General features: G+C 40.3%; 1 protein-coding gene across 1 annotated transcript; it reads left to right on the top strand.

Annotated features, from left to right (window-relative positions):
* The first annotated feature begins 1,859 nt into the window (after positions 1-1,859).
* On the top strand, positions 1,860-18,872 carry limd2 (LIM domain containing 2). The gene is made up of 4 exons (XM_084744362.1): positions 1,860-2,084; positions 14,249-14,293; positions 14,527-14,663; positions 15,251-18,872. Exons 1-4 carry the CDS (start codon positions 2,082-2,084, stop codon positions 15,408-15,410), a joined length of 345 nt encoding a protein of 114 aa, XP_084600488.1. The 5' UTR covers positions 1,860-2,081; the 3' UTR covers positions 15,411-18,872.
* The last annotated feature ends 271 nt before the right edge of the window (positions 18,873-19,143 follow it).

Here is a 19,143-nt window from a genome sequence, read left to right as displayed (position 1 = left end):
AAATAAAATTTCACAGCTATTATCAATGCTGATGTTGTTGTCTACTACGATAACACTAATAAGTTGTGAATATGGACTTAAATATCAGTTATATTACAAGTAACACTGCATGACAACATGTAAGGCTGCAGTTTCTAACTGGGACCACTGGAGGCCAGTAAACACCGATGATTCTAAATCAGCTGTTAATCCCTGCTTTGATATTCACTGGTGGACTCCAGCTGTCTGAGGGGCAGGGGCACAAACAGAATCAGGGCACCAGAAGTTGTGATGTGAAGGTATTTTGTCCACCAGAAGGCCTCTCAGACGTTGGGCCACCCTTCCTTATGTTTCGTCTACTACAAGGGCACTTTAGAGGTCACTTTACCTCATTTTTAGCCACTAAAGGACACTGGAGGGCATTTTACAGCATTTTTTCCACTAGAGACGGCACACAGGAGCAGTGGCTCCTAACTGATGTGCCCAGGCACATTGGTGTGCTGTGGGTTTTTGTGACAATCATACATTATTAATGCAATATACAATGTTAAATAAAAAATTTATTTATTGTATCATTACTTTGTATACACTCATATAAAAACCTTTAAAAATCTTTGATCAAAGTGAACCCCAGTTCTTGTGCAGTTGCTGGATGGGGAATATTATTACAGTGTGCTACATTATTGATTGACACCTAATTCTTTTCCCACCCACACTGTGAGAACTCTGCCTCTGATTGGCTAGTACTCACTGACTCAAAGGCGGTTTTACATGAATATGAATACAGGTGTGCCTTGAAATTTTGTCCCACTGTTTGATGTGCCTTGGGCACAACAGGTTTGAAACCACATTGTTATCACATTGAATTGGATATTGGGCCACTCCAGAGGTCAAGTTTCATCTACAACAGGGGCATCCAAGAGCACACCTTTGCTTTTTTTTTTTTTTTTTTTTTTCAAACATGGGGCCACAGGATGCGTTACAGTTTCATTTTTTCATTAGTTTTATTTTTATTTTGTTTTTAATTTTTGTTTTCAGTTCAGTTTAGATTCAGTTAATCTCCAGAGTGGGTTTGCTATAGTATAGTATAGTATAGTATAGTATAGTATAGTATAGTATAGTATAGTAAAGGAAAAAGGCAGCAACTCCATTTTTGTCAAACATTAGCAATAATAATTTTTGCGACATTAAAGACAACCTTTGTCGTGGACAAACGTCTTTTCACAAATGTGTTGTTTGCTGGAGAAAATGGAGGGTTGAAATTACAGTAACTGCAAAAAGCCATAGAGAAACCAAAGCAAACCACTGTAGCTCCAGTTGCAGTATTCAAACATGTAAAATATCTGCAAGAAAATTAAGAAATATGTTAACTATGTGCATTATATGTACTACTATAAACAATAACAACAGTATAGAAAAATATTAAAATAAGACCACAGACTCATAACTCTCAGACTCACTGCCACAGTGATGTGTGAAAATTCATTACATTAAAATTAAGCAAATTTTTTTTATCAGAAAAGGTTTGATGGTATGTTTTTTTGTTTTTTTTTTGTTGCAGCCTATTGCCTTTTCATTTAGAATTCCAATTTTATTTTATTAGGCTGGACAACAAGAAAACTTAAAAGTAATTTTTCTCAGTTCTGCACACTGGGAAGTTTCTGCCTTTTTCCTTTGTAGGGCATCATGGTATAGTATAGAATTAAGTTAGCATATTTTATTTCTTATCTTATTTTCATTCAGTGAACTAACATGTTTTTTTCCATATCTAGTTTTAGTGTTTTGTTTAGTTTTAGTTACCTATAATAACACTGTTGCGGCATTGTTCCACATGTAGTTGTGATTTCTCCGACAGCCTTTGAATGCATCAGGACCACATGAGAACCAATAGCGTGCGACATCCTGCCGGAGAGAAAAAAAAAAACGCTCTGTTGAAAATCGAGACGAGAAGCGAAGCGGAGGGTAGAAACTCACCGGCACCGGGGCCAGCGTCTACAACAAAGCCTGCCGTAAAAGTGAATGAGAGAGCAAGCATCAACCTCCAGCCACCGACAGCACAGACTCTGCGTTATCAGCCAGCGTGTCGCAGACAAGAAGCGCAGATGGTGAGTGTCTTTTTCCCGTCCGTTTGCACCGTGTGTGTCGGTCTGCAGCCTCCCCTCCCTCCGCTCCTCTCCTCTCCTCTCCGCTTCTCTTTTTTTTTTTTGTGAGATGAGGTGATGATGATGGTGATGATGATGATGTCCGTCCACTGGCTAAAGGTTTAGCTAACCGGGAGCCGGCTGCTTGTATAAACCACAGCATGGATGTTGGATGTAAATGAATTTTATGGTCCGAGTCAAATAAGAGAAGGGCTTTAAATTTGAAGAAGATTTAAACGCCCGCCGTCGTGTTCCTCAAAATGCTAGTTTTAGCGTGTATTGGTTAGCTAGCTTACCGGCTAATTATTATCAGCCAACGAGGTGATTTAAACCCACTTAATGATAACGTTACAGCTAACACAAAATATCAAAGGTTGTCTCATTTAGCCCCGTTTTATAACAGGTAATTAACCTGATTCTTCCTCCCTACCAGCCGATTTATCAATTGATTTGTGGTTTTATGTTATAAGCTGTGATTTCATGTTTTTATTTTGTTTAAGAAGCAGAGTTAAACCACATCAGATTAATGTTTTCTTCATATAATCTATATGTTATAAGTGAGTTAATGTAGGATCCAACCTGCTGAGTGTTATATAAAGGTCTGTAGTAAAGTTAGCTTGTAGGGATTTCCAAGTGGTTTAACCCTTTAGTCAAACAAACAAACAAGCAAAAATAGTCTTATCCTATTTTTAAATCTTATCTGGGTTACAACATGTACAGAGAGGTAGATTTATTTATCACTGTACAACACAGGGTTGTGTAAGGAGATAAAGCAGTAGTTCCCTTTTTTGCTACTCGCCAAAAATAATGTTGTACTCAAACATTATATATAGTAGATTAGTTGTAAAAAATAAGTCATAGAAATAAAAATAAAATGATTAATTTTGCATGGTGGGTTGATAAGCAGTCTTGCAGCCTGAGGAGAGAAGCTGCTTTTCTAGGTCTGGTGGCAGGGCAGTGGATACTTCTGTATCTCTTGTCAGATGGTAGCAGGGTGAACAGGCTTGGGGTGGATTATCGTCTGTTAGTATTATTTGGGCTCCTGTGCAGGCGCTTCACCTCCCTGATATCACTGATGCTTGGTAGACTGGGTACCAATCAAGATGTTCTGAGGGGTTTTAATCTCCCGCTGCCAGTTTGTGGTTTTTCATGAGAGGATGCTTTGTGTTGCTTCTCTGAGAAAGAGCTGCATTTCTTATTGAGTTTTACAGAGTCCAGCGTTAGTGTTTCTTTTCACCTGCCCAGTCAGACAAGTGGGTCAGAGATCTACTTACTCAGCAGCATTTTCTTCTGTCTTCTATTTTTGCATAAAACATTACTTCAACAATGAATCAGTGATGATTCTTTTATACCGCTTGTCCGATCTGGTAAATTATTTGCTTGATATTCTTAGTCTGACATGGCATTTTACTTGCCCTGGGCAAGAGGGCAATCCTGATTGTTGAGCCCCGTTTCTGAGCTTCATTTATCATGATGGACATGTATGACGTCCACCTAGTAACTGGTTATTAATATAACCATATATGATCTTAACAATATCTATATTTTTAATCATCACTCTCATTTCTCTACAAACAGAGAGTGATCTAGTCAGGTGTTTACATGCCACAGTATCCTGGTTTCTATCAAACCACTCCAGCTAACATACTTAGGTTTCTCAATACCAGGATAAGCCCTTATCCCAGTTTGAACCCACGGGTCACACATAACCAGGAGACTCCAACGTCTGTATCATAAAGCATAGATCAGTGGTCCTTTAAATGGGGACTATGTGGATAAACTCAACAACATACAAGTGTCTCCAGACCTCATTTTTGGAACAGAAATGTCCTCTGCACCTCACCTGCAGCTGCCGAGATCAGTTGAGTAACACCAAATGGATGAGTGACTGGATTAAACCTCTGCGTAACTCAGCATTAGATTAAAGCTCTATGCCAGGTGGAAGAAAACATGCCTTTCACTCTTCTTGATACAAGTTTCTTGCCTGTATTTGTGTTGACAAGCAGTTTACAAACTGCTCTGTGGTCTGGCAAAACCACATTTTATCCATCCAGGGCACCACATTTACAAGAGTCTGTCATTATAGCTCTGGCATATGGCGACGAGGCTTAAGTAAGTATATGGTCGTTTTCAATTCCTTCCTCCGTCAGTGGACGGCCTGACTGTAATTTCAGTCAGAGTTGGTGGCACAGATTGACACCCTGCTCTGCCGGCTGATTTACGTCAGTATTCTCTGGTGGATTTGAGAGGCTGTTGTTGCAATATGACTTGTTGTTCCAAAAAAATAAACAAATAATGCGGATTTAGTGAAAGCGCTCTGCACAAAGCTGCAGTGAGGACTAATAACATTTATTTTGTTTGACCATATGCTCTTCTGTCAAACAATTACCATTAACGGCACAAAAACCTGATTTGTTGGGCATGTTAGAAGTGCCATATGTTGGGAGGAGGGGGGTGTTTTCCTGCTGTCAGATGTGCAGAACAGTATTAAATGGGTCGCCAGCAGGTCCAGGCGAATGAGCTGCAGGCAAAAACGGAGTAATAGTTTTAACTAGCTGCAGACCTGTCCCTTTCTTTCCTATTCCCAAGCATTTTCCTGTATTACAGTTAGGCTTTGAGAAGTGTAGTCAGGGTGTTTGTGTGAGAAAAGGAAGCATTTTCACACAAAAAAGGGCCTGGAAAAGGTGTGGATGTTTCTCAGTGTGATTTTATGCTTTTAAGGAAAAGAAGTGGAGGGCCAGTCTTCATTGTTTTATGATGTGTGCTGCACAAATCAGCAAACCACATCAATAGTGTGGAGAAGAGGTCATTATTTTCCAGTCAGCAGACAGATGTCTAAAGCCACGTTCACACTGCTGGCAAAATATATATTTTTGCTCATGTGACTCAGATCTCTTTCTTTCATGAGTTGCAGAGAACCTGATCTTTTCAGTTCTGATTTGGGCCACTTTCATATGTGGTCCTAACTCAGATACAGGTCTGAATTTTTTGCAATGCGATCTCCGTCCAAACAGTCATATCGGTCTGCATACAACTTTTAAGGTCATTCACTCACCTGAAGTTTCTACCCACAAGACTCTTGTGCAGAGGTGCTAACGGATGTAGTTAAAAGTAGCCCTCGATCCTGAAATTTTGGATGAATGTGTTTCTGTGAAGCCATTCACATCACGATCCCAGCACTCCAGGCCCCAGCTCCTCATTCACACACTCCTCTGTACAGAAGTAGCAGCCATTGCTCCACAAAAAGCCATAATGAAAAGTTTGGCTCTCTTTCTCCTCTTCCTCGTCCTCATCACCATCCGCCCACGAATGCATATATGCACGCACCCCAAAACACATTAAACTTGTAATATAAATACAAATCTGAATTTACACTCAATCTGCATTGAGGTTTTCTGGCTCAGACATTAAAGGCGAACATTCAGCACATTGCTTTCACTTTGATTTGTTTTGGCTGATTGAAAGGAAATACATTTTCCTGACAGGTTCACTGCAGCCTGCTGAAAATCACATCCCATGAAGATGATTTGTAATGAAGGATTCAGCTGCCTTACCAATACAGCAACGGTCTCAGCAGGACGCCAAAAGTAGTGGTGGGCGGTAAAACAATATCCCGATGTTTCAGAGTATTCTGCGATAACTATATCCTTGAGGATCTGACCAATACTGAAATAATTTTTGGTTTAGGACTCACGATAGCTGGTGATTTTTGGCTGTCCTCACACTCAGCTGGGTGCTTTTGCTAGCAGTGCTTCTTTTACTTTCAGCCATGCTTCTTGTTGTTATTCGTAACAGTATGACGTTTAGTTAAACCTGTGTCTGTCTAACAGCAGCTCTCTGCAATTTAAATCTTTGTGTGAATGTTCTCCGTATTAATTGCCTAAACAACAGTGCACTCGCCTTGCTTTGCATCTCTGTGGCTGTCAGCACTAAACTAATGTAGGTTATCAGCTTTAAAAAGTCTTGAGGGCAGACTATTCAGAAAGACTCGTTTAGAGTTTCCCACAGTATCATCAGTCAACAGTAGATGTCTTTTGAAGTCTGCAGAGCTCTGCCCAGTCTGCTCATATCTTAAAAGGAGTTAACTACTTAAAACACCTGAGTGGGGGGAAAAGTCCTGGCTGTAACATTCATTCCCCTGTCGCTCGGCCTTCGCTGTCCCAGTTGATGCAGTTTCAGTCTGCAGTTAAGGAGCCTTCAGTGTGTGATGGAAATGTTCTGTGATCACAGAGAAGATATTTGCATGTGAGATTTTTTTTTCTTTCTTGAAGACGGGATGGGGCTTGTTATCCCGAATTCCAGTCCTGGAGGAGAATTTGATTGTGAAATGTTCCCCTCTTCTCATGTGAGTGATAACATCTGATCAGCCGGAGCATTTAAGGCCGTTTCTTCCGTACCATCAGAGAGTTGCAGAAGGCAGCGGCCTCTCAAGTCAACACCTGCTTCACACATTCTTTTACAGGCAATCACCGGTTTGTGTTTTTTTTGTTCTTTGCAATATTAAGAAGAAAGCATAAACAGACCAGCTGCTGCAACCTTTCATTTTTCTGAACGACAATCGAAGTTTGTTTTAAGGTCACTGGACAAAAAATAGAGATGTAATACATCTATTCTTTAAGACCAACGAATTTGGGTTTCTAACTTAAGTCTGATTTTTATGAATTGAGGACCATGTTTTAGCCCAGTGTTTGACAGATCTCTGACACAAATGATCACAGGACTTGAGAAGTTTTCATTGCAGCAACACTGATGGCTGTTTCAGCCGCAGAGCAGAACAACGTCCTGCTAATACAAGCTGCTGACTACGGATTACAAGTGAAAAATCAGTATCGCTTTCTTTTTCAGAAAGGGGAGCCTGTCTCAAATGATTTGTGCATGACAAATTTCCCTTTTCTTTTTGAAATGATGTAGTTCTCACCTTAATTAACAAAACAAACAAGCTCTGCAGTTTTTCCTCATGGTATTTAAGTCATCTAGACCTGCAACGATTAATCAGTTAGTGGATCAACAGAAAAATTATATGCAGCTATGTTGATAATAATTAATTCTTTAAGCAATTTTACAACCAAAAATGTCAAATAATCCCTAGTTTTCTCTGTTTTTATAACATTGTAAATTAAATATCTTTGGGTTTTGTACTGTTGATTGAAGTCAGATATTTAAATATCTGTAGTAGGGCTGCAACTAATGATTATTTTCATTATCGATTAATCTGCCGACCACTTTCTCGATTAATTTATTATTTGTTTGGCCCACAAAATGTGGATCACTGATGTCTGTAAATAACATGTTTCGTCCACAACCCAAACATATTCAGTTTACTGTTACTAAAGGACTAAAGAAACCAGAACATATCCATGTTTGAGAAGCTGAAATCAGAGAATTTTGACTTTTTTTCTTGCAGTTTAATTCAATACTTGACAGCTAGTTGAGCTAGTCTTATCTGTAATGAAAAGAGCTGCAACAATTAACCGATTATAAATTGACTATTAAATGAATTGCCAACTATTTAGATAATTGATTAATTGTTTTAAAAAATGTCCAAATTCTCTGATTTCAGCTTCTTAAATGTGAATGTCTTCTGGTGTCTCTAGTCCTCTATTACAGAAAACTGAATATCTTTGGGTTGTGGACAAAACATGACATTTGCAGACATTACAGACAAACAACTCATCAATCAATCAAGGAAATAATTAACAGATTAATCCATAATGAAAATAATCTTTAGTTGCAGCTCATTTTTTTCCCCCACCTTCTTCATGTTAGTAGTTTACTTGTCATACAGCAGAAACATAGTGACATACTTGGATAAATCCTCAAAAGGTTTTTATCTGCACCTCAACAGCTTCCCCAGACAGGAAGTGAAAAAAACAAGTGTCCATGTCAGCTAACTAAAGAGGCATACAGACATTTGACGCCCCGCGCCTGCAGACACAGAAAAACTGCCCCGTCATTTTCTGGTTGCACACGAGAAGCTCTAAAAGGGAAGCAGCGGCTGACCAGACGCCCCAGCACGCTCCCAGATGTGATTACTCTGCACACCGGCGTGGCGGCCCTCCGTCTATGGCTGTTTCTTCCTCCTCCAGCCTGTCAAGTGTCAAAACCTCATGTTCAGCAAACAGAAAAAGTTTTGTTACACACCAAACATACTCCACATAACTTGCTCTGTCTCTTCACGTTCAGAGTTGTTGATGTAAGATTTCTGTCAAGGCGAACCTATATTTCTACCCTGCAGCAGCTGTTTTAGTCGTTGGATCCGTGCCACGGCTTGCAGGTCCAGAAAGTGCAACATACAGTCAGATGCTATCAGACAAAAATATTAAACTCCAGACTCTGAAGCACTGAACTGGAACATGTTGTTTGTTATGATTAGTTATCAAACCGCGTGACACCTGACAGATGAACACTTTCATTTTGTTTGAAGGATGAGGTTCTTCACGTGTTCTGTTTTCCACTTGGCTGTCCCAAATGATTAAACAATGATCACAGTTCTAAAAATAAGGGATGAGAGCGAGTGCAAGCCTCGTTTTGGATTGATGACATAAGACGTTTGTTAGCATAGCGCCTGCCTTCCCTTCTAGGGGCCTGTTGCGGTGAATCGTGCATCACAGTGTGTGTTCATTGATGATCAAGTGTGAAGCAGGGGGGGTTTGTCCAGGCCTTATTCTGTGGTGTCCATCAGCACTATAAAGAGAAGAGGAGCGGATACTTCTTCCCTTTTGAACTCTTTATGAACATATTGACCCTGTAGCCTTGTAATATTCTTTAGAGTTGTTGTAACGGTTCAAAGTGGCTGTGATTTACATCAGCAGATGGTTCTTGTAAACACAGATATTTAGACAAGAAGGGTCTGGTTTGGAGTCGCGGCGCCTGTGCAGGACTTGCACTCCTTATTTTGGAGATGCATGCTTTCTAAGCTACATCCTCAAATTCCCCTTCTGTTCCATCTTTTCCTGATCTTGAAAGAATAAGGCCAGACTTGGGGGGGGGGGTCATTTAGCTTTCCTTTCACATGGGTGGTCTGTGGCCTCAGGGGATAAAGGCAGTGGGATTTGAGACGGGATCCTCAACACAAAAGGTTAAACTCAAAGTCATCCTTCAGTGTGCAGATGTAGTTGCACAGTAGCTCATTACTGATGTAGGAACAGCCTGGAAATACAGTTAGTGTATGGTTGTGTCAAGAGATAGCTTCTTCTCTTGTTTCCAGTTATCATGCTAAGCTAAGTTGCTGTAACCACCTGCTGGTTTTAGCTTCATATTTCCCAAACCAGTGATCAGATCCGGTATTCAGCATTATAAGATCATCAGTTTTGATAACGGCAACATTACCACTTTTTGAGAGGATGTCACTGATACAAGCACGGCTGAAACTCAAACTAACATTGCCACCAGCTTTACGGTGGAAGATTTAGTTCCAAAAGCAGGATTCGTGTGGAATCGGTTTGAGTACAAAAGATCAGATTTATTATAAACCAGTTATATGCAAGAAGTGCAAAAACACGGCAAGAGGAGGCCATGCAATAAGTTAATTTCCCCCACCTCAAGCAGAAGCTCCTGGCTGATTATGATTACAAGCCAAAAATCCCACAAGGAGAATTTTCTTCATCTCTGCAAATGTATATAAGTTCTAAATATTGATTATCAGTTCCCTTGAATAGTAAGTGATTTCAGCCCTGAAACAAACATTGGTTGATCCCTGCGTGACAGTGGTGTCGACCTTTTCATCTAACCTTGAGCAAGACAGCACATTATCAAACGGTTCCTTTAAACAAATTTAAAGAGAAAAGGGGAACCTGGCTGTAACTATCTCACCAACAGCTGCTTGTGACATGAGCACAGAAATACCCACAGACGAAACATGTGCAGGTGTGATTAAAGCTGAAGCGGGGACTCTGCGTACGAGGGGACTGATGCTGTGAGGTAAGAGCTGAACCTCTGATGCAAGAAGATTTCACCGCTTGTGTGAAAGTGGTCTTTGTTTAGTAAGATACAGCTCTGTCCAGCTGGCTCTAGCTGCTCACACACTGGTATGTCAAATTGCTTCACAGCTCAAATAGTGTCGGGCATAGCAGAGCTAATTAATTACACTACAGACCTTCTTTATTTATGTTCACATCGAACACCTTGTTCTGTTCCCATGAAGGCCCTTCATTTCTCAGCCCTCCATGTATTTGGTGTGATCTCTTGTCCTCTAGTCAGTTTTATTAGCTTGAGCTGATTTGTGAGTTGCATGCTTCTGAACTACAGTTCTCTGCAGCTGAAGCATTTGTATGGAAGAAGAGGTCATTAGCAGTCGTTTAGTGGGATGAACGTCAGTGCTGCCGTCCCTGTTGGGCCTCTGCAAGACAGAGGACCTAGATGTGTCATAACAACTTCCTGCCACATTCGAGCTGTTTGGTGGCAAATGGGACTCATGTACATATAAGGCAAAAGAAGACAAGATGGCACAAGCTAATCTGCAGTCTTCAGGATGTGTGTGTGTGTGTGTGTGTGTGTGTGTGTGTGTGTGTGTGTGTGTGTGTGTGTGTGTGTTTGGAATGCATGCCTACCCCCTAACATGGTAACTAATCTTGCTGCGTTGTTTTTTACCCCAAAAAAAAGAAAAAACATTGGCAATCTTGTGCTTTTACTCGTATCAGTTTTCCTTTTTTGGCTACAAAATGTCATGATTTCATTTGCACACATTAAGCCCTCACAGGCCTCATTTTCCAGCCTCCCACTGAAGTAAACCTTCTCTACAAACGCACTGTGAGAACTTTCCACGTTCAGACTGCCGTTTTCAGACGTGCTAACTATTTTTGAGAAGATCAAAGTGATGTTGGCTCAGCAGTCGTGGTGCTGCAACAGGAAGTGGTCTACCATGCAGCCTGCTAGATAACCAGCAGCGTCTAAAGTGAGCCGTCTGCGTGCTCGCAGCAACAAAGTAACTGAGCTCAAGAGGAATCAGGGATGAAGAGAAGGAGGCGGGCAGACAGTTGGGAAGTGATTGCATCTACAGGAAGCTTCATGGCCTCACTGTTAATGAGCCAATCATTTCAAAAGCATGTCATCCGGTTCTCATAAGTGCAGACAACACCCTTGCTGTTCCGCCTACTCAGTTGTTTGGTGGTGCATTCAGGTGAAAGGGTCAAATATAGTATGCAAATAACAATATAGAGACAACATTCATGCTGTTTAGATTGTTCAGGGTAACACATGAGACAATACTGTATATACTGTGGTAGCCATGGTTTTAAAAATATCTCTGGTTGTATTTGGTTGGGAGTAGAGCTGCAACAATTAATCAATAAATTGATGATTTAATTTATCACCAACTATTTTGATAATCGATTGTTTGTTTTATTGAGTACTTTTTGAATTAAAAAAAAGCCCAAATTCTCCAATTTCACCTCCTCAAATGTGAATATTTTCTGGTTTCTTTACTCCTCTGTGACAGGAAACTAAATGTCTCACCCCAAATGACATCCTCAAACGTATAAAACATTTTTCACCATTTCATGGACCGAACAACTAATTGATCAATTGAGAAATAAATCAACAGGTGAATCCATAATGAAAATAGTTGCTACTTGCTGCCGTTGCTGGCAGCAGTGTTGCACATCAGTGAGCAGGGCCTCTTTGACAGCGTGAATTATGGGCTTAATACACACTGAAAAGTTTGTTCTGGCCATGGCAGTGACATCTTTTGAAGTTAGGATGACTGAACCATAGACGTATAAATGCAGATACCACATTGGCCTCTGGATCGTACATCAACATCGCTGACTCGCCACCATTTTGGCCCGAGCAAGACGGTCATGTGAACGAGGACAAGTAAACAGGGGAGCTGTGTGTTTTCTGGATACAACACACTAAATTAATATTTCTCAACTGACTCAAGGGTACATGATATGTGTGGAGTTCTTTTTTATCCAGAAAAATATCAGCTACCCTGTTTACATGTACTTGCTTACAGTTTATATTATTGTTTCAGATTTTAATTATCATTAAAATCATGTTTAATTGCTCCAATTTGAAAAACTTGCAGTAAATACTAATCAGCAATACCTAAAGTTAGCCCAAAGTCTCCCAGACAGGGGTGTAGCATCCTACTTGGGACATTTTTTGCATCATTGAAAACATTGACATTGTAAAAGACATGTTGCTATTTCAAATCAATAGTTTTGATCACTATAATCGTGATATGAAATGCACCGCTGTGCACAGACAGATGATGTTTCAGCCACTTTTCTTCAAGCCCACTTGCATTTTTTTCCATCATACTTAAATCACTGGTCAGTTAAACACTTTTTATTCTCAGCTCTTATGAGGAAGATGGACGCACGCGCTCTGCGCCATGCTGTTATTTCCATCACTGTGCTGCACTCATGAATGGCTATTTTGCTTACAAAGCAGGACATTTTGCTAGTCAAAGAGTAATAGACGTGCAAAAATGAAGATCAGCAGTTGCCTCTGATTCCAACGATCTTCTCTTTGCAGCTCTGGTAGCAGCCCCTGAACCCCCCCCCCCCGCTTCCACCTCCACCACTCCCCCCCAAGCTCCAGCCAAACGGCCTTACATAACAGGGTTTTAGCAAAGTCTGCAGTGGACTTTTCCCCTGCCTAAACAGAGGCCGCCCTTCTTCCCTGCACACTGGCTTTTCCGTGGCAGTTACTGAGTACATGCCTGAATGTCTCTGTCTGTTTATTATCCGCTTGAACTACCTGTGAGCCCTGCTTAAAGATGTGACCGTGCTTGTTGCTGCTGGAGACCGGCTGCAATACTCGAGAGAGAGCGAGAGGAGATACAGTCATTACTACTGCATAACCTCCTCCAGCTTGAGATTGTGCAAGCTTTTCTCCTTCTTAACCTTCTGAGCGCCTGGGGGGCAAGTCTTTCACTTCCTCATGTCACCCTGAACCAAACTGTAATTACCTGATTAAAACACTGACACCCGCAGTGTGCAAGGCAAGCTGGTGGCCTGTGTTGTTAATGGTAACGAGAACTGAAAAGCAAACCTGCGATTGTGCATGATTGTAAGGTTTAGGGAAATAAATGCTTCATTACATGCATAAATTGCAGTTGCAAGAACATGAGGTAGTTTTGAAGTTTAAAGGAGCAATATGCAACAATGAGCACTGAGAGTCCAAATAGTGCATTAGAGCCATACACTGTGTATTAAATAGATTGAAATCCTATTTGATATACAGTCTGTGGTAGAAGCGAGTTGTTTCACCCTCACGCCCTCCTCCCTCAGACTCAGGGAAGCTCAGGCGGGTTGCAGGAACACTGCAGGAGCGATAGACGAGAGCAACATTGTAAATCATGGATAACGAGTCCTGCAATTTAAGTTGATCAGCTGTTAAACACCGTCCATTGTCTGTCAAAGTAAAGCTACGTCATTATCCTGAAAACAAAAGCACACTGCTCTGAAAATACACACTGGACTGGCGGCCTGTCTCGCTGCCTGCCAGACCTCATTAACATATCGCTCAATCAAACCGTTATAAACATCTACTCCTTCCAAAAGATGATTTATGATCTCTTATGATGCTGCAGAGAAGCGAGTCTTTCAATTTGGCATGTTTCCTTAATTTCTGATGACACACTGTGGTAATTTTATGATTTATTACAACAAATATATTACAGACTTCTCCTTTAAGACGAGCAGAATAAGTGTCAGTCATGCTTTTTCACTGAGAGATCTCCTACCATCTGTAAGAGATCCCGTCTGACGTTGCCCTGCGAAGTCTGTGAACTGGAAGGTTGGTTGTTTCTGAGCTGTGCTGCTATGTTGAGGGCAGCCCCATGCAGAGCGTCCCACAGCTCAGCTCACATGACCAGACAGAAGGCACCTGATCCTCTCCCAGGGGTGCAAAGAGACAGATGGAGCAAATAGAAAGAAGGGAGAGGAAGACAGATCAGATTGACAAACTAACACACTGTTAAAGGTAATGAGAGGACAGTGAAAAATTCATTGGTGTTTGTTTTTCCGCCGTCCATGTGTCGTTCTTCTGTTGCTTGTAACCTCACAGTACTGTTGAATTCACCTCATATTTTTTTAGTCGCACTTTAGAGCATAACAGGAGTCTTTACACACATTTGAATACATTTGTTTAAAGAAGTTTGCTTTTCTTTGCTTATTCAGGACACCAGGAGCACCACTGAAGAGAAACCTGTCCAGCGATCTAAGGTAAACACGTCTGTCTTTTCTTTCTCATCCCTCACTCATGGTTCTCTGTTCTGTGTGTGCTGCCGCTGCCCCACTTCACTTCATCATCCTTTGATCTCAGAACAGAGCAAAGGAAGTCTTTCCTGCGTTTTGTGTCTTTTGTAAAAGCGAGCTTTCATCTCACAAAGAATCGAGGCCTCGATCGCTGCCCGTTTTGTGTGTCTGCTAGTAAATCGGTTTATTTGTGTGCTCAGTCTTTCAGCTTTAAGACCCAAAAGGAAGTGTGCTCATCATGTGAGAAGACGGTCTACCCAATGGAGAGATTGGTTGCCAACAACCTCGTCTTCCATTCAACATGCTTCTGCTGCAAGCACTGCAACGCCAAACTCAGGTGACTCTATACACTCTATATAATCTATACTAACATACAGCCAAAATATATTAGAGTAGAGCTGCAATGATCAATCAAATATTAAATGAACTAGTTTGATAATTGATTAATCAGTCTGAGGTTTTTTCTGGTTTCTTTAGTCCTCTTATGACGGTAAACTGAATATCTTTGGGTTGTGAGCAAAACATAACATTTGAGGATGTTATATAAACTAATTTATTAAATGAGAAAATAATTAACAGATTAATCAACAGTGAAAGTAACAGTTAGTTGAAACCTTAAATAGAGATAGTCATTTACAGAATTTAGGGCTTTTTTATTCAGTGAAATCAATCCATATTTGTTGGCGTTTAACTTTTTAAACACAACATTTTCACTGTTTGCTGTCCTGCTTGCATTTACAGGACAGTCCAAGAAGGTTTATTTAATTTAAAAAAAAGACATAATAAATCACTTTTCATAAAATATGTTGACAGACATTCAGTTCAGCAGAACAGCCCAGTTTTTTTTTACTTCACTTCCTTCTTCTCTTGACTCCCTTTGGTTTGTAAATAAAAACGGTGTCATCTCTCTCTCCCTCTCTGCAGCCTTGGCACCTTCGCAGCTCTCCAAGGTGAATTTTACTGTAAACCCCACTATCAGCAGCTGTTCAAAAGCAAAGGCAACTACGACGAGGGCTTCGGACGCAAACAGCACAAAGAGCTCTGGGCCTCCAAGGAGACAGATAATATAACAAAGACGGCATAATCACGTCTGCCCGTGTCTCATCCCAGCCCTGCCTCTTCCTTTTCATCCTCCTAACACCTCCGATACATCACGATGAACACGTGCCTCGTATGCTGAGGCACTGTTAAATCACCCACGCGCTCACTTGCTTTTTAAATGCCATCAGAACAGATACATGCACAAACAGCTAGGAAATGACAGGCTAGTCATAATCATACCACTGAAAAATAAAATTTGGGGATATATTTTGGGTTCAGTATCTGTATTTTCTTAATTTTCTTTTTCGGTTTGGAATTGGAAGTTGATTGTGACCAAAAGCCTCCTCTGGTACGAGGAGTGTAATAATAAAATCACTTTTATTTTGATTTTTTTTTTCTTTTTAATTCTTTTTAATAATTTGCACCCTTTCATTTTTGAATAAGAAACCGTATGCTCAGGCAAACATATCAGAGAGGTTACAGAGCATCCATGTTTTGCTGTAGAGTATACACTCAGGTCAGTTTTCACCCAAGGATTTTTAAATAAAAAAAAAAAACATTGCATAGTTTCACTCCTTTTAACAAAACACAAATGAAAATAATAGTCCTCAGTATTGTGACTTTGCTGTCAGTTTGTCAGGTTTCATATATTTGAGGAACAAACAGGGTACAGAGTACTGTAAAATAACCGCACACATCAGCAACAGCTCACCTCTCTCGTGTTTTAATTTTTGTGTTTTAGTTCTTATTGTTGGCTTCATCCCACGGTTTGTTCTTATTTTATTGACCACTTTGAGTCTTATCCTTGCATGTTGGGATGACTGGGTCTTAATAGCCTTATCTTATGACTGTATCGATCTTTTGTGTTGTGAATGATTTTGTTTGTTTCGCTGATGCATAGGAAATCACTTTTTAAGGTTTTTAGAAGCACTTGAGTTTGGATTCGATTGATGTCGCGGCAGAAGTTGATCCTCTCTGAGCTTTTATGGTTGAAAATTTTAATGGACTTCTCAGATTGTGTTTTGTATTCTATCTGTACATAGAGCTGTAGTTCGTGATTAGTGAACATTCCCCACCATGCTGTACTCTCGTCTTTGCACATAATGACCACACGTGATCACCAGACAAGATGTTGATAATCACAGGGAAACTGAGGCCTCATTCGTGAACATCCCTCGTTTCGTCGCATGAAACGTTTTTAACGTTCTCCCCAAAATCAAAAATGCATTTTTTTTTCCTCTGGCCTGTAGTGCTTTTTATCCACCTAGATTGTTTTGTATGCAAGCTGAGATATCGGCCATATAATGAAAATAGATGGCGCTGGGTTTGTGCTGAAAAATTCAACAGCAGTGTCTCTTTCCAGAAATGATGACCTGGCAACTCGAGATAATCCACAGACCTTCCTGTGAGCAGTTTCATGAAGGAGATACTTTCTTTTGAGTAGAGGCAGAGTCCCTCTGGTAGATTCTACCACAGAAACAAACTAGTTCCTACATGAAACTGCTTACAGCAAAGGTCTGTGGATTATCTTGAGTATCTGGGTCATGATTTCAGGAAAGAGACATTGCTGTTGAGTTTTGCAAATGTGATTTCTTTTCGGTGGTTGAGCTCCACAAGCAGAGAGACATCTAGTTCCATTATCTCAGAGAGAAGGCAAAAAACTCTGCAGATGATATCTGCAAAACTCTGCAACTCAAACCAGAACTATCCAGATGGATAAACAGCACCACAGGCCGGAGGAAAAATAAGTATTTTTGATTTTGGGGTGAACCGTTCCTTTTTCAAAGGAGCTGAAAACATCAGTAAACTGATTACAGTTGCGTTTCTGTGTTGCAAATGAGGATGTTGATGGACAGAGCTTGAGCCTTGCAGGAAATCACACAATTTCTTTCGTCATTTCACGCTTGTCTGTCGTCAGTTGTTGGCGTCTTGTGATGATTTTTCCCCTGCTGTATTTGAGTGTGTTGTTATAACTGGACGGTTTTTATGGGGACGTAGACGGATCCAATCCAATCACAGTGTCTTTTAACTTCCATCGTTATTTGTCCCATCCAGTAAGCGTGGACAGGTTTCCTTTATAAGAAAAAAAAAATGCCTTCCTGTTCTCATCTCCTGTCTTATTAGCTAACTACATCTTAGCACCTGGACCTATTTCTTAATATTGAATTTACAGTAGGTGTCTCATGGAGGGTTTGTCACAACATTGGTCCCCTGATGTGCTCCTGCATGCTGCATGCTCAACCAGGAGCAGAGCACCCCCTGCTGGGGAAAGTGTGACAAAAGCGTCTAGTGTGAGAGGAAGAAAAACTAAGTTGCCCGTGAACTCAACGTAGCCTTTATTCAGTGTTTTGGAATACGTTGCCTCGGCCTGCAGTGCAGCTGCTGCACTCCAGCCACTTTTTATCTTATTTAATTCCAGCACCTAAGAGAAATTAACCCATTTAGACAAGTTTAGATTTTCACATCTATATTTCATTCTAAGCGAAGAATGAGTCTAAAGCCATTCAAATATCTCACTTTAGAAAATGTCTGAATACCACTGAGACTTGACTGACACTTGAATGACACAAAGTACTTTTTGTGACTGAAGGTTTACTGTGAATTTGAGCATGCTGTGCAGAATAGAAATCTAAACTCAAACAGATGGATAATTGCTATTTTTTCAAAAGAGAAGCCTTAGAAATAAATAGCTGACCTTTATTGCTTTTTCAAACAAGAGTGCACAGATCTTTACAAAGAAATCTCCTGATCTTGCCTTTTCAAAAAACAGACCTGCTCACTCTACAGCCCCACATCTTAAACATACAACTATTTCACTCAACCAGCAGCCATTTTTCCTATCTAACCACTTTTTATCCACATGTAATGTACAATAATTCTAATTCTACTGTGTGTGACAATGTAATTTTATATTTTCCTTCGTTTCATTTTAAAACGGTCCTCTGGATCCCTGAGAATGCTTTAAAATCAAGAGTATTGTATCTAGAAATGCTGTCTTTGTCACTCTCCGTTAGCAGTTCGCCAAGGTACAACTGCAGAATCTGTGAATTGCAACTTGTAAGTGTAACAGAGCAGACAGGGTACACTTTACACTGGTGCCAAGTGGCTCAGGTGAATGATTGCAGTGTAACGTTTTAAATGTTCAAACCTGTGAGTCATTTCATTTTTGTGCTAAACTTGATGTGGACTTACTTTTAAATGCTGTCGTCATCGAGACATTTTAAATGTATGCATCTTTGAAAATGCATTCTGTATTACAGACTTGACCTGTGGATTGAGGTGGCCTTACAGCAAAAGAACGCTCGGACTGTGGACGCAGTCTTTCTCCTCTATTCTCCCTTCTTCTCTATTTGCTTAGTTGTGGTATGGAAGTGTAACATTTTAAAATGTAAGCGCCCCCTTTCTACGCCAATATACACAATCATTTTGTGCATTTTCTTTCTTGTTTTTATTTTTATTTTTTACATGCTTTTGGAGAAAAAATAAAATGCTGGTGTTGGTTTAATGCAGTGATTTTAGTGTGTTTATTGATTTATTTTTTTGCCAGAGTGAATTACTATCAATTTATGAAGTGGTAATGTTCTAAAAACATGAATATACTGCTTTGAAGGTTTAGCATCAAGTTTTGTTTTGTTGCAAGCTGTAATCGGTGCATGTTAAAGGGACAGTTCACCCCAAAATCAAATGAGCAAAACACTCAAAAGTAACAGTGGAATAGCTTCTATCAAAATACTCTGCTGAATTAGTGTTAACATTTTTATGTCACAGCTGCTGAA

The sequence above is a fragment of the Lutjanus erythropterus genome, chromosome 19 (assembly GCF_056507025.1).
Source record: "Lutjanus erythropterus isolate fLutEry1 chromosome 19, fLutEry1.hap2, whole genome shotgun sequence".
Lineage (NCBI taxonomy): Eukaryota > Metazoa > Chordata > Actinopteri > Lutjaniformes > Lutjanidae > Lutjanus > Lutjanus erythropterus.
The sequence above is the reverse complement of the archived record's forward strand: the minus strand, read 5'-3'. Positions and strand labels throughout refer to the sequence as shown.

Coding starts and splice junctions, on each gene's coding strand:
- limd2 (XM_084744362.1), top strand. Junction 14,294..14,526: donor AACCTGTCCAGCGATCTAAG/GTAAACACGTCT, acceptor TTGTGTGCTCAG/TCTTTCAGCTTTAAGACCCA. Junction 14,664..15,250: donor CACTGCAACGCCAAACTCAG/GTGACTCTATAC, acceptor CCCTCTCTGCAG/CCTTGGCACCTTCGCAGCTC.